At 37.9% G+C, this 16,276-nt stretch overlaps 1 protein-coding gene across 4 annotated transcripts in view; it reads left to right on the forward strand.

The window, feature by feature from the left end:
* Positions 1–15,930: 15,930 nt before the first annotated feature.
* Positions 15,931–16,276, forward strand: part of LOC109611932 (uncharacterized) — a 147,923-nt gene continuing 147,577 nt past the window's right edge. For 2 of the 4 annotated variants that reach the window (XR_009343349.1, XR_009343350.1), the window contains exon 1: positions 15,931–16,071. Coding sequence is in view for 1 of the 4 variants with exons in the window: in XM_059128095.1 (XP_058984078.1) it covers positions 16,020–16,071 (52 nt within the window). In the remaining 3 variants the exon portion in view is untranslated. The other 2 variants (XM_059128095.1, XR_009343351.1) reach the window with 2 other exon arrangements.

Genomic DNA, 16,276 nt, shown 5'->3' on the forward strand with positions numbered 1-16,276 from the left:
GAAACAAGTAAAAAGAAAAAGCAACGAGAAAGCCAAGATGTCTCAAGAGCCGCGTAAATTGACAGATAATACTCGTTAGAATTTGCCATCGCTAACTTCGAACGAAAGTTCAAAGTTGAATAAAATGGTATGATGGAAAATTATTAGAAATAAGGACGAGTTGCATTTTAGGCTTAGATTTAATTGTAAATTAAACATTACCGCCGCCCTTGAAACATCTAGGTATGTTAGAACAATTATGCTTATATCTATAGGTTTAAAACTACAAATAAATAGAAGGTGTAACCGTCAATTTTTTGAGCATTTTCTTTATTCAATTTTTTTTTTTTTTTTCATTTTTTCAAAAAACATGTGATGGTCGATGAACCATCCAGGCAATAGAAGACTGCCTTGCACAAGTTGTAGACCATGGGTCTCGATTTAGGCCGATCATCTCAGGCAACTTCAAAGTGGGCAAGGACCGGATACCACCCAACCAAAGATAGTAAGTTGAGCCCAAGGGAACCCTGGGCTCGAATGAGTTTGTGATTTTATCACCTTCGGGTACACATCTGGACCAAGAATTAGTGCGATGTGAGCGGACTTATGAAACTCGGTATCTGCTAGTAGCATCCCAGCATAGTGATCTTTAATGTAGTCTGGAGCCGATTGCGCAGGAGCGACCACATGCCTCAAGGGTGTGCTAAGTGCGGATATACGAAGCAGCTGCGTCTGGTCGTGACAAGACTGTAAAGTCAGTTGGCAGAACAAATCCTGGCCAACGTTGAAGGTGCTGAGCTGGAGTTTACTAGTCAGCGTGGAGCAAATTCGACTATGTCCAGCACAAGGATCCAATAGCGCTCGAACTGGTACTTTTCGGTCCGGAAGAACAATTTGTACCACCATTGTAGGCCCCAGAGTCACAATGGGCTGTATGGACTGTACTATCGGACGGACGGCGCCCGAAGGGGCGGACGATATCGGATGAGAGTGGACAGACGGACGTTTAGCAGAGGTCTTTCTTTTAGCGGACGAAATAGAATTGGACGAGGGCGACGAATGTAGCGAACGAGCCGTATAGCCTCTACTACCCGAAGGGCGGACTTTTTCATGTAGCATTTGATTGGAGTGAAGAAGTGTGTGGTGGTTTCTGTCACACTTCTTGCATCGTCGTGGACTGAAACAGTCTCTTAGAATGTGGGACCGAGTCAAACAATTCGAACAGAAATTATTCTGGACCACAAATCGAATGTTTTTTTCACAAGGAAGCTTGTGAAAATCAGGACAATCTTTTAAGAAATGCCTCTGCATGCACATTAGGCATTTTGGACCCTGATGACGATTAGGTCCTGCCACTGGTCGATTACCACAAGGAATTGTGGCCGTATTGCTTGTTGTTTGTTCATCATTGGCGTGTGCAAGCTCCCGATGGGGAGACGCCGTAGGGATGGTCCATGTTGAAGCAGAACGCGCCTGTGCAAACTCCCGATGAGGAGAGGCGGGTCCTACTTCTTCATTATGGGGCAGAAGTACCGGAAGGGTATCAACCGCCATTTGGGACGAAAATCCCGGATTGGACACAACAGTTGCCGTGCAATTCTCCTGATGAGGAGAGACAACCGATGCGATGCTGGGGAGAGCCACAGTTGCTGTGCTATTCTCCCGATGAGGAGAAGCAACCATCTTTTTGTCAGCCGAAGAGCTGGTTTGGCAGGCTTGAAGACCCGGAGCAGAGTCCTTATTAGGAGCTTCAGTGATTTTTCTTATGTCAGAATCTTGTGATCCTAATGGAGCCACATTACTATCTTCAAACTCTCTTTCTTCATCTGACATAGGGATGTTGTCATCCACAATTGGGAGAGAAGCGGCCATCGTGCTCAAGTTTGCCATATCTGCGAAAAAATGGAGATGGCTCGGTAAAGAGAGAACAACAATCTATTCTTCGTCGGTCAGAATGACAAGCTTAACTACGGGTCGTTTTACGATACCGTTTTCCGTTTTCACGTCCGCGACTCTAACATGACCGTCGATTCCCGGATAGACTTTAACGACGCGACCGAGTTTCCACGAAGTGGGAGGTAGTTGTTCATGTCGAAGAACTACTAAATCATCCGTTTGAATATCGCGTTGCGGAAATTTCCACTTATAGCGATGGTGGAGGCTCTTTAAATATTCATCTTTCCACCGAAGGCAGAATTGTTGAGAGAGCGCTTTCAGTTTTCGATACCGGTTCACGATATCCAAAGCAGATTCGTTTATGATAGGCTCTGGGGGAGCAAGGATTGGAGACCCGACAAGAAAATGTCCAGGCGTAAGCGCCACCGTATCATCAAGACTATCATTCATAGGACAGAGAGGACGAGAATTTAAACAAGCTTCTATTCTTGTTAGTACTGTCGAAAACTCTTCAAATGTAAATTTAAGATTTTTAGTCATTTTTCGAAAATGAGTTTTGAAGCTTTTGACAGCAGCTTCCCAGAGTCCACCCATATGTGGAGCTCCGGCTGGATTAAACCTCCAGGAAAGCTCCTGGTATTGAAACTTACAACGGAGTTTATTACGAATGTCATTTAATGCCAGTTTAAATTCTCGTTCTAACTCTCGAGATGCACCAACGAAATTGGTACCATTATCCGAGAATATAGTCTTGGGACATCCACGGCGTGAAATAAACCTATAAAAGGCTGCTAAAAATGTTTCCGTGGATAAATCAGAAGATGGTTCTAAATGAATTGCTTTCGTAGAAAAGCACACAAAAACGCAAACATAACCTTTTGTAATTTTGCAATATCTACCTGTAAAGGATTTGATATCAAATGGTCCAGCGAAATCGATACCTGTAGTAGAGAAAGGTCTGGACAATATAGTTCTCTCCGGAGGAAGAGATGCCATGATTTGTGTACATGTACGTTTTTTCGCTAAAATGCATATTTTACAATGCCTTATGGTTTTTCTAATCAACGAAGAAGCACGAGGAATCCAATATTCCAGACGAAGAATGCGAAGCATTAATTGGTTTCCTCCGTGCATAGACTCTATGTGAATTTGTTCCAACAAAAGTTTTGCGAATCTACTATGATATGGTAACAAAATTGGATGACGTTCAGAAGTGGAAAGTGTTGGAGACTGTGCAAGGCGTCCGTTTAAACGCATTACCCCTGTTTCATCCAGAAATGGATTTAAGATTGAACTCTTCGAATTGAGTCGCTTTTTGTGTAGTAACGCATAGTATTCCTCAGCATAAAATGATTTTTGAGCTAAAACAGCCAGACGGAATTTGACTGCTTGGATTTCAGAATTAGTAGGGGTGGAACCTTCAAACTGATATTTGCCACGATGAGCAGAATGGGCATTATGGAAAAACCTTAGAATACATGCAATGGCGCGGAGCGCCGTATCTATGGAAGAGAATCGATTTATGATATCTTCATAGTTTTGTATAAAAGTTACATGACTTTTAACTGGGCGAAGTTCGACAACAGTATCAAGCGAAACGTTTTGAATATTCCAATTTGAACTATCAAGACCTAGCCATTGTGGCCCATGCCACCAAATTTGTGATGAAGCCAACTCCGAAGGAGAAAGCCCCCGACTGCCTAAGTCTGCAGGATTGTCCTCAGACCGAACGTGGAACCACTTATTTTGCCCAACATTCTCCTGAATACGACAGACCCTATTTGCTACGAAAGTAGACCATGTTGATGGCGTTTTTTGAAGCCAAGAAAGCACAATTGTTGAATCTGTCCAGCAATAAATTTTGTTAAAAGAAATATCAATCTCGTTTAGAATGCCATTTAGAAGTTCGGATGCCAGCACTGCACCGCATAATTCTAAACGAGGTAAAGAAATAGATTTGAGCGGAGCTACTTTTGTTTTACATGATAGAAGATTTGTGAAAATGGTGCCATTTGAATCTATAACACGAATGTAAGCTACCCCCGCGTATGCCTTTTCTGAGGCATCAGAAAAGACATGAAGTTCGACTTGGGAATTCGGAGAATATTGGACCCAACGAGGAATAGAAATCGAATTGACGTCAAGATAGGATTCAACGAATTTCTGCCATTCACGTTCCGTCGAAGACGGAAGCGAATCATCCCACCCAATGTTGTCGAGCCAAATACGTTGCATAATTATTTTTGCGACCACTATAACTGGTCCTAGCCATCCAACTGGATCAAATAATTTAGCGATAGTTGACAAAACTTCCCGTTTAGTATATTTGTACCGATGTTCCAGCGCGTTTACACTGAAATAAAAATGGTCCAGCTGTGCATTCCAACGAATACCCAGCGGTTTTGAACTGCTAGCTTCTACGAAAGTTAGAAGCTGAGCGTCGTAAAGATGATCTGAAGGAAGTGGTTGTAAAATACTGCGATCATTGGCTGTCCATTTACGTAATTCAAATTTGGCGGAAGATAGAGCACCGATTAGTTGGTCTCTAGATTTGTGCGCTGTCTCCAAATCGTGATAGCCGGTTAAGACGTCATCTACGTACATGCACTTCCGAAGGATATGTGCAGCTAATGGAAATTCATTTTCTGTGTCATTGGCCAATTGCAGTAAGGTCCGAATGGCAAGATATGGAGCACAATTTACTCCGAATGTTACGGTTTGAAGTTCAAAATCTTGAACCGGCTTGTTGGGAGAATCCCGAAAAACAATTCTTTGGAGGGGGGTGTGAGCAGGATCTACTCTAATTTGTCTGTACTTTTGTGTTATGTCGCAGTTAAAAACAAATTTGAAAAGTCTCCATCTTAGAATAAGGAGGACTAAATCCAACTGAAGAGTTGGGCCGACATAAAGAATATCATTTAGACTATTCCCATTAGAAGTCTTGTTTGAGGCATTGAAAACCACACGCAATTTAGTTGTTTGTTTATCCGGATTAATAACCGGATGGTGAGGTAGGTAGCAAACCGTAGAGCTTGCTGACGAAGTCGAAACCAGTCTCATGTGGTCTAATTCTAAATATTCCCGGACCACCCCATCGTAAATGGTTTTAATTTGTGGTTTTCTAATGAGGGAAGCCTCATTACGGAAAAATTGACGTAAACAATTGGTCCTGGAATGACCAAGCTGACCTGAGAATTCTGGTATAATGGGAAGTTTGACAATATATCTGCCATCTGAGTCCCGACACGTTGTATTTTTGTAATTTTCCTCACAAAACTTGTCCGAAGGAGACAGAATTGCGCGCTTTGGAGGTTCTTCCAATTCCCAGAATCGAAGAAGTGTCTTGTTAAGATTATCTTCGGAATAATTTATTGTGGTAGTTAATACCGATATGTTGGAAGAGTGAATTGGACCAGTAATGATCCAGCCAAAAACAGTATTTTGAGCCTTTAATGACCCTAAAATGTTGGATTGAATTCCTCGAAGAAGAATTCTAGGATATAAATCAGCGCCTAGGAGTAGATCAACTGATCTAGATTCATAGAAATTTCTATCAGCCAAATGAATATTTGGCAAACGGGAAATTAAGTCACCACCAAGTGAAAAAGATGGTAAATTGCCAGAAATAGCGGGAACCACTAGGAGAACCTATGCATAAGGAACACAATTTGCTTGATGTAGTGGACAAGGTTTGGTTAATGCCAGAAATAGTAGCTTGTGTCGACTTAGTAGAAATACCAAGACGACGTTGTAAAGTTTCAGTAATGAAGGAAGCTTCAGAAGCTGGGTCAATTAAGGCACGAGCAGGGTATGTTATACCTTGATGAATTAAATGAACCATTGCTGTACCTAATATAACATTTTTGTTGTGCGAAATATGATACACTTGCCTAATGGCAGAGTGCGATACACCTGACGAAGTCGAGGGAAGATTTGGATTCGCATTGCTAGATTGGGAAGAAGGTTGGTTTGAAATCGACCTCGGAGAAGTCGTTGATGGAACGGGAACTGCAGAATTAGACATCGCACGATGTATAAGAGTGTGATGCCGTTTGTTGCATTTGCCGCAGTTATGTTTACTTACACATTTTTTGACCTCATGACCAATCGTAAGACAATTAATACAACAATTGAACCGTTTGATTACTGAAAAGCGACCTTCTACTGATAATTTGTTGAATTCTGGACACAAACGCAGAGGATGAACAGATTTCGGACAAAGAACGCACACTCTAACTGAAGGACCACGAGAAGAATTAACAGAAGGAGCTGTCTTCGTAAAATGAGCTCGCACCTTCTTTTCAGATTTTTTAGAGGAATCTATGCCACGAATATCTCGAAGGCACGTAAGGGTTTGAATCCGTTCCGTAAGGAAATGATCCAAATCCTTCCAAGATGACAATGCCGATTTGTTTTTGACCGTCTGTTCCCACAATGAGACGGTGTTTTTAGGTAATCTTTGTATGCATAAAAAGACTAATATGGGATCCCAATCGTTCGTAGAAACGTCGTAGATCGCCATAGCCGATATGCATCCATTGATTGCCCGCTGCAGATTTTTTAAACCCGTAGATGACTCATTGTCAAGAACCGGAAGATCAAACAGTAATTTAAGTTGATTGTTAACCAATATACGGACATTGTCATATGCCTCCTTCAATGCTTGCCACGCTAAATCAAAACTTCTATGCGTCAAAGGGAACTTTGAAATAACATCTTTTGCTTCACCACTAGTTTTTTTCAGCAAGTAACATAGTTTTTCAATGTTACTAAGGCGGCTGCTGTTGATATAAACCGCCGAAAAAAGATCCCTGATCCACGAAAGAAAATCACCATTAAAAACATCAATATCGCAAGGCGGAAGATTTAAACTATGCATAACATTGTCATTTGAAGCGAAAACTTCAATTGACCTTCCCGTTTGGTGTGAAACACCAGACAACGAGAGAATATTATCAGGATGGTACTCCTCTAGGAGTACTAGAAAAGTTAGAATTCAAATTCGATGGAGGATTTGTTTGGGATAAATGATCCGAGTTCGAACGAACCGATTGAATTGAAGAAGAAATTGAAGAATTGGAGGGCTTTTGCGAAGTACGAAGCTGATCCAATTTTCTATTTGTTGATGCAATGACGTTGACATATGCCTTAAATGCAGCATTATATTTACTTTGTGCTGATTCGAGGTCCGTTTCTTGGTCCTCGTCAGCAAGTTTGATAGACGTAAGGCATTTGTCATACGTATGTTTCACTTTATCCCAAAGCGACTTAGCTTCAGAAGATTGAACTTCAAGAATGTAAATGTCTAAATCTTCATCTCGAAGAGCATTGAAGCTGCTTTCGAATTGAATGATAGCATCAGTTGATCTGATAAAATAATCAAGAGTAGAAAGCGACATTTTGAATAATCAAAAAAGTTTTACTGGATGAAAATCAAGTAAAATAGAAACAAAATGTTTGTAAATTTTATAGAAACTTCAATGAATGATTTTATTTCTTAGCGAATACTAACAATTGCAACACCAAAACAAAGAATATTACTTTTTAAGCGAAGCTTTAAAAAGAAAACAATTGATATAAATGAGAAAAAATATAAAATACTCTTTCTCGATGTAGTGAAAATCGTATATATTTTCACTGTGTATCGAATAATACACGTTGTTTTGTTTATATGTATCGAAGAATACTGAAAATTAAGTTATGTGTATCGAATAATGCACGAGAAAATTATTTCCGAAAAGAAATAATTTAAAAAACAAAAATAAATGACCAAAAATCGCAAAAAATCTGTAAATTTTAGATTTTTTCTTGAATTTATGACCAAGTGTAGGGTGCACGGACTGTAAAATGCACGCTACAAATCAAAATCGCAATCAAGAATGAATAAAATATCGTTATAAATATTTAAATATTCAAAATAAAGTATATAAAAATCGTTTTATAATATATAATAACGAATATTATTATAGTAAGATACAAAACGACCGAATGTAGGGTGTATTCAATAGCCTTTAAAACTTTTAAGAAAAATTAAAATTTTTGAAAAAAAATTATTTTACAATTTTGGCCCGAACAGACCTAATAAACACTTTTCACTTTTTGCAATGAACACACCTATTACACGGTGTGGTGGTTACTGACTACCTAACACAAGTCAGTCAACCACAAGCATACAGCACTGATATGTGATCGTATTGTTGTTGTTGTATTAACCACTGGTATGTTGTTATTGTTATTTGAATTCTCTTTTGTGTTGAAAAACACAAAAGCACAAATCACAACAACAATGTAAATCACAGATCACTGCTTATTTATTTGCACCACACTTTTTATTTCGTTTTACGCGTATATCGTAAATACGAGCGAATATGTGCAAATGTATTTTGAGTGTAATATTCTTGAAGAGAATTATTACACACAATGAGAAACCGGCACTGTTGGAAATTATGAAAAAGCGAATTACCGACGGACGGACAAACAAACGAACGACCGTAGTTAAGCACTATATTTGTTTTTGTATTGAATTTAATTTTTTTTCGAGAATATTTTTATTCAAACACTCGCGTTTATGCTCACTAAAATGACGGTACGTACCTTTTAGTGATGAGTGGATGAATTTAATGAAAATAATTGATGATGATGATGAGATGATGCGAGAGTTGATGATGGTTGTTTGCTGTTGACGAAGTCAAACCCTTTGAATAAAAAAGGAACCAGATTAGTTGTTGTTGCTGGAAAGCCCGTATCTCGGTTCGAAGTGACCAAAATGTTGCGGAGCAGTGTAAATAAAATTAAAGGAAAATAAAACACAGGAAAATTAGTATTTTTTCAAATTAAAAAATTGGCGGTTTTATTGATGATTTATATTAGTCGAAAAACTAATATATAATTTACCTTGTTGTACAATGGTGTTGCAGCGATGTTTATTGGACGAAGATCCGTGAAACAAGTAAAAAGAAAAAGCAACGAGAAAGCCAAGATGTCTCAAGAGCCGCGTAAATTGACAGATAATACTCGTTAGAATTTGCCATCGCTAACGAAAGTTCAAAGTTGAATAAAATGGTATGATGGCAAATTATTAGAAATAAGGACGAGTTGCATTTTAGGCTTAGATTTAATTGTAAATTAAACATATATATATATATATATATATATATATATATATATATATATATATATATATATATATATATATATATATATAAAGCTGTTTCAGTAAAACAATTGGTTCCCTAAACATAAATAATATAATTTAATTCAGTAAAGATCATGATTTTTAAAGAACTGCTACATAAGAAGAGGTTACAGTCTACTTCAAGATGCAGTGAATGACATGTATTTATTTTTAAATACACTGGATGGATAGACAAAAGTACGAAGTTGGACAGGAAGAACATTCCATATCCGAGCAACCCTTACAACAAATGATCGTTCAAACATTAAGGAGGAAAAACGTGGAATAACAATCTGGGTATGACGGGTTGAATGCGAAAAAACAAAACTGGTCCGCAATACTACAGGAGAGTTAGACTGAATAATTTTATAGGATAATATTAATAAACGTTGCTTAACATATGTATTGAAAGTCGAACCTAAAAATAGTATCGAATAATTTGAGACGTGATCATAACGTTTTAGTCGATAAACGAAAGGTATTACCATATTATGGAGTTTCTCAATCTTTTTAATGTTCTCTTGGCAAGTTCCAGAAACAACCTCAATGCAATAACTAATTCTGGACATAAGTAAAGCAAAACCTAACTGCTTTCGAACAAATTGATGCAAATACATGTTATTACAATACAATTGACGTAATGTAGACATAACAACTGCAAACAGAGACTGAATATGGCTATCAAAATGAGTTTATCATCAAGAATACAGCCCAAACATGTCATCTCATCAACACATACTATGCTAGACTCATTCATATTAATTTGAAGCCTAGGACTTAATATACATCTCGTTGGTTTAAAAAACATATATTTAGATTTTTCCACATTAACAGAGAAGTTGTTAACTATAAGCCAATGATTAATAGACTCTAAAGTGGAGTTAATATCTACTTCCAAATTAGAAATCAAATTATTCTTAAAAAACAAATGCATGCCGTCAGCATAAATGAACGGTGCACAAGGGTGACTACTGATCTCGTCTGCGAGATCATTTATATACAATATAAAAAGAAGTGGCCCCAAAACAGATCCCTGTGGGACACCACTAGTAATAACTAGCTCCCTAGATGATGTTCCATTAAGGCACACAAACTGTGATCGGTCAAGCAGATACGAATATATTCATTTACAAGCAGTGCTACTAAACTGAAAGTTATTCTTCAACTTTTGTATCAGCAATACTATCGACCCTGTCAAAAGCTTTCGATAAATCAAGAGCTACAAGTACACCAAAACTGCCTGCATCAATAGCCTCCCTTATCGTATCCGTGAGATGATGAAGTGAGTGACAGTGCTATAACCACGCCTGAAACCGAACTGAAAATCGCTCGGTAACTTTTTATCTTCAATGTATCATCAATACTTTCTTTTGTATCAGCAATACTATCGACCCTGTCAAAAGCTTTCGATAAATCAAGAGCTACAAGTACACCAAAACTGCCTGCATCAATAGCCTCCCTTATCGTATCCGTGAGATGATGAAGTGAGTGACACTGCTATAACCACGCCTGAAACCGAACTGAAAATCGCTCGGTAACTTTTTATCTTCAATGTAATCCAAAATTTGAAACTTCATAAGATGCTCTAATACTTTTGAAATTGCGGGGAGAATACTTATAGTACGTAAACTTTCCATACTATTACATCCTTTGTTCTTGGGAATAGGAACCACACGTGCCCTTTTCCAACAAAAGGATAGTTAGACGTCATTAAAATAGTATTGAAAAATCGTACAAAATAGGCCGATAAATATGGATAGACAAGCTTTAGAAACTTTACAGGTATGCCATCTGATCCAACAGCTTCGGACTTAATAGCACCTAAGGCACGAATAACGTCACTATCAAACACACAGTTAAATGAAAAAGAATGGCCTTGGCCAAGATACCCAGTGAGATCCACGGGTCTCGGTCTGAAGGAGGAGGGAGAATGGACAAACAATTCGTTGAGAAGATTAACATCAAACGTATTCTCAATAGAATCTGAATCCTCTCCCAAACAACCGCCAGCACGTATCTTTTTCCACATTTCAGCGCAATTCAGACCTGCAAACAAAGCGATGTCTGTCCGTCTGTGGAAATCACTCTAGCTTTCGAACGAATTGAAGTAGATTGATAAAACTTGAAAATGGGCCATGTATGTTGACGTTTTGGTATAGCTCCATATGACGGTACCTCCCGATATTCGGTATTTTGACGATTTCAGCGACAATACTCATCGGAATTCTTTCAAATTTGATATTTGATGTTTGTATTGGATACTACAGACTATGACAGGAGATTGTCTGTGCAGGTCCACGTCTAAACAATCAAATTTGTACATATCAATTTTTAAGAACCGGATTTTCTTTCCGAACTTTCGGGTCGCATATCCGGATAATCGGATATACCGGATCTACCTTCAAACATACTGTTTCAATTCGATATTAAAAATTATTGATTTCGCTTTGACAGAATTAGCTTTGCAGATGTTACTGTGGAAGGAAGGTATTCAAAGTTCGGCCCGGCCGAACTTACAGCTTTTTTACTTGTTTTATTTGAATACATTTGTCTGGTATTGCCATATAGTCAATACAAAATATGGCAACATGAATTCCGTAAACTTTACGGTAAAAGATTAGGGCCGGTTATTAAATCTTTCCTATATATATAAAAAAATTATATAGTCGGATAATTAAATCGTTTTAGTAGTTTCATTTAAATATGGATTGTCTGATATGCAAAAGGTCAGACCAACTTTCCTTTATCTTTTAACGTAAAGTTTACTGAATTCATGTTGCCATATTTCTATATATTTTATTTATTCAACTAAAGAATTGGGTACTGCTATTCGCTTATTTTATATTGAAGAACTGAAAACTAGATTTATTTCACGAAATTAATTACAAATTTGTTTTGTTTATTATTTTTAAACTAAAATGAAGAATCCGTTGTGAAAAAAAATGATGTGACTATGGAAAAGCTCGCTGGCCAGAGTTGGGAGAATTCCCCAACCGTCGCTTCAGAGAACTGACTAACCCTACTGATGTTCGGGTGGTAGAAAGGATTTTCCGAAACATTATCAAACCTGCAGCTGATCACTTTATACCTGTTGGCCAAATACCCGAGATGAGAACAAATTTCCCAGCAGAGGCAGCGGGATTAGCATATAAGCGTGATGATCTGCGCCGTTCCAACCCCATTAATCCTAGAATCAGTTATTTGACAGTGAAAGACAACTGGTTGTTACAGGAGCATAAGAGGAGAAAGTGGCTAAACCATCTGAAGTGTTACAACATTGAAACCGATATGTGTAAGCTGTGGGTAACGATTAGGTCGCTCTTGAACACTGAAAAAAAGAATGATAGAACCTCAGTCATTTTTACCGACAATTTGTCGAGCATCCCAAGGGCGAAGCGAAGAGTACTGCGTCGTATCAGATGTCTTCCTGTCAAGATGAAACCACCACAGTTTACGATGAGTGATGTTGCAAATGTCATCCGGAACTCTAAGTCATTCAAAGCGTTGGGCCCAGACGGAATCTTAATGGTAACGCTGAAACAATTGGATACGCCGGGAGTTGAGTACCTGACGAAAGTGCCTAACCTGTCGCTAACCACTCAAATAGTTTCCGAAACACAACAAGCCGTGTGATAGCCCTTGACCTATCAAAGACTCTCGATACGGTTGTCATGCTACACTGCTTGAGGACGTGCAGAGAACTACCCTCCGGCCAAGTTTGAAACGTTGGATAATCAACTATATGTGTGGACGGCAGTCGTACGTGGAATTCTGGAACAAGAAGTCCAAAGCCAGGGAGTTCCCAAAGTTGAGTGATATCTCCGGAACTGTTTAACCTTTCCGGAATTCCTCATGTATCACCGTGAAAGTCATCCCAACCATCATATGTTGGAAACAACTCCCCCACCCAGGTGTGTCAGGAATTTACATACATGATCTATAGAGGGAGGTCCAACGCTATAAGAGGGAACCTCTATATCAAGAAGCCTTTCAGTCGGGTTTGAGTGTGGCATTCATACCGATGGAGTCGCAGATGCTACCAGCAATTACAGGATGAATGACGTCCTCGGAGTCCAACCCCCTCCATTGGAGCTTGAGAACGACTTCTGCCTAGACAAACCAGGGTAGTTTTGGCGCAATTAGGTTCAGTGGTCTCAATTCGTATTGCTTGGCGTGTGATACAGGCCCGCACAATACGCAAATGTTATTATACATAGGCATAATTTGAAAGATAAAGAAAATACCAACATCAGGTCAAATAATGGGGTAGTTTTGGCGCAATTAGGTTCAGTGGTCTCAATTCGTATTGCTTGGCGTGTGATACAGGCCCGCACAATACGCAAATGTTATTATACATAGGCATAATTTGAAAGATAAAGAAAATACCAACATCAGGTCAAATAATGGGGTACATTTATGATTTTTTTTTGGAAAATCATTAAATAAAAAAATACTCCAAACATCGAAAAAGATCCATTTTGGGAGTCCACAATATTTTTCGAAATGCTACAATATGTGTTACTATCTTGGACAGGTACCTTCATTAGATTTCAAATAATACACATATTGTCCATATCGTTTTTGTAGGTCCGCTACCTACCAAAATTATAATGTTTAGAAAAACTATGGATCGCGTAGCCGGTGTTGGACATACCCTAAAGGAGAAAACCTCAAGCCCCGGCCGAAGCCCGGCTACCTACCAAAATTACAATGTATAGAAAAACTATGGATCGCGTAGCCGGTGTTGGACATACCCCAGGGGAGAAAATCTTAAGCCCCGGCCGAAGGACTGCTTAGTGGAGAAAATCTCAATTTCATAATTTGCATCACATATATCTTTGTAACTATAAGAGATATCAGCACATATGCTACCATTTTGGAAAGGCAAGAATATAGGCTATAATATAGCATGTAGATCTTAATACACCATAATGGGTCTATTTTCAAGTTTGTAGGTGTTTCTCAAAAAGTACTGGTATAAAAATACCAATTTTCTTGCATTACTCCGGAATCGGTTCCAATAAACCTATCATATGACAACTTGTTGGATAGGTAATTCCATAAGCTTTCAAATGATATCCATTTTGTACATTTTGTAGAACCGGATTATTATGTATTCGAACTTTCGGGTCAAAAAACCAGGTAACCGGTTGTTTCCCCCACGAAAAAATTACTTTCCCTTAATCAGGTTAAAAATACCCACCTGCGGTAAAAATTTCAAAATGATCCGAGCATAGCCCCTAAACTCAACTTGTTCCCAATTTTGTCCAGTCGTCTGCACCTATGCGCATATTTTTGTATTTGTATATGTATCCTCCATATCATAATTTCGAGAGAGTGAAGTTGACTACTTTTAACATAATTTGATGACTTCTGGGATACATATCGTCGATGTCATGCTGCAATGGTTAGTTTTGTACATTTTATGGATAATTTAAAAATGAAATCTGCTATTTAAAATTTTATTTGCGAAAAATCATTCTGAAACTGAATATATTTTGTTTCCAATTCAGTGGCTCACGCTACAATATGAACCGGGGTTTCGTTTTTTTAAATTATTTTTCAGGCGACTCCAACCGTGGTTTTGGTTCGGTTCAGTGTTATGTGTAAATGTTTACATATCCAGTTCCCTACACAAATTGCTTGACAAATTTCATTAAATTAGTCTCTAAGGCTTTTTCGACACAAATTCCCAACTTTTGGCCATAGCTTGTAGAACCGAACCATTTTTTATACCCTCCATCACATAATGTAGGGTATATTAACCTTGTCATTCCGTTTGTAACTCCTAGAAATACTCATGCCAGACCCAACAAAGTATATGAATTCTTGTTCTTCGTGAAATTCTAAGACGATTTAGCGATGTCCGTCTGTCCGTTCTAATCACGCTATCTTTTGAACATATTGAGATAGAAGCTAAAAATTTACAGACATATGGATTTTGTCAGTAGGCAGGTTAAGTTCGTCCGTCCAAATTTCCGTATAGCCGCATGTAAAGGTACTTCTCAATATTCATAATTTTATGGGTTTACCGACATTATAGATCGTATTGGAATATATTAATGGATACTACAACTTATGACAAAGTACGTATGCAGGGTAGTTTTGGCGCAATTAGGTTCAGTGGTCTCAATTCGTATTGCCTGGCGTGTGATACAGGCCCGCACAATACGCAAATGTTATTATACATAGGCATATTTTGAAAGATAAAGAAAATACCAACATCAGGTCAAATAATGGGGTACATTTATGATTTTTTTTTTTTGGAAAATCATTAAATAAAAAATACTCCAAACATCGAAAAGACCCATTTTGGGAGTCCACAATATTTTTCAAAATGCTACAATATGTGTTACTATCTTGAACAGGTACCTTCATTAGCTTTCAAATAATACCTATATTGTCCATATCGTTTTTGTAGGTCCGGGTCTCACATCCAGGTCCGTCCACCAAAAAACCTTATTAATCATATTACCGTAGTGGGGAACTTGAGGTTGTTTCTACACAACATTAAATTCTAGGTAGCCCTGTAACAGCATTGCCTAAAATACTACGTAGCGTACACAAATATACAATTTCCCCACTGTGGTTAAATGTTTTGTACGTCCGTATTACCTAAATACATCAGGTCCGTATCTTAAAATTTACTGAAAATAACGTCCTTAATGTACATACTTTATAAAATTCACAGCATTTGGTATCATTTATTTATATTTTCAACACACACAGAAAAAGAAATTGTGCAATTGTCATTGTTGAAAATGTTCAAATATGTACGCCTCACATTTTTGGGTAATTCTCATATGAATACACGTCTTTAAATTGTATAGCGAAAAACGTCGAATGAGTACGTCGAATTTTAGATAAGGATGTAATATCCCCAATCTAAATATTTTTGTTTAGAGTAGGTAACTCTAAACATAAAGCTTGAAAGTCAAGTTTTATTTTTTATAAACTCAATGTTTTGAAAATGAAGTTGGATACAGTAATAAAAAGTTTCCTATTGATATTAATTCATAGGGGTAAGAATTCCGTAGTTTCAATTTTGTCCAGTCGTCTGCACCTATGTGCATATTTTTGTGTTTGTATATGTATCCTCCATATCATAATTTCGAGAGAGTGAAGTTGACTACTTTTAACATAATTTGATGACTTCTGGGATACATATCGTCGATGTCATGCTGCAATGGTTAGTTTTGTACATTTTATGGATAATTTAAAAATGAA

The sequence above is a fragment of the Musca domestica genome, unplaced genomic scaffold (genome assembly GCF_030504385.1).
Source record: "Musca domestica strain aabys unplaced genomic scaffold, Musca_domestica.polishedcontigs.V.1.1 5, whole genome shotgun sequence".
Classification (NCBI taxonomy): domain Eukaryota; kingdom Metazoa; phylum Arthropoda; class Insecta; order Diptera; family Muscidae; genus Musca; species Musca domestica.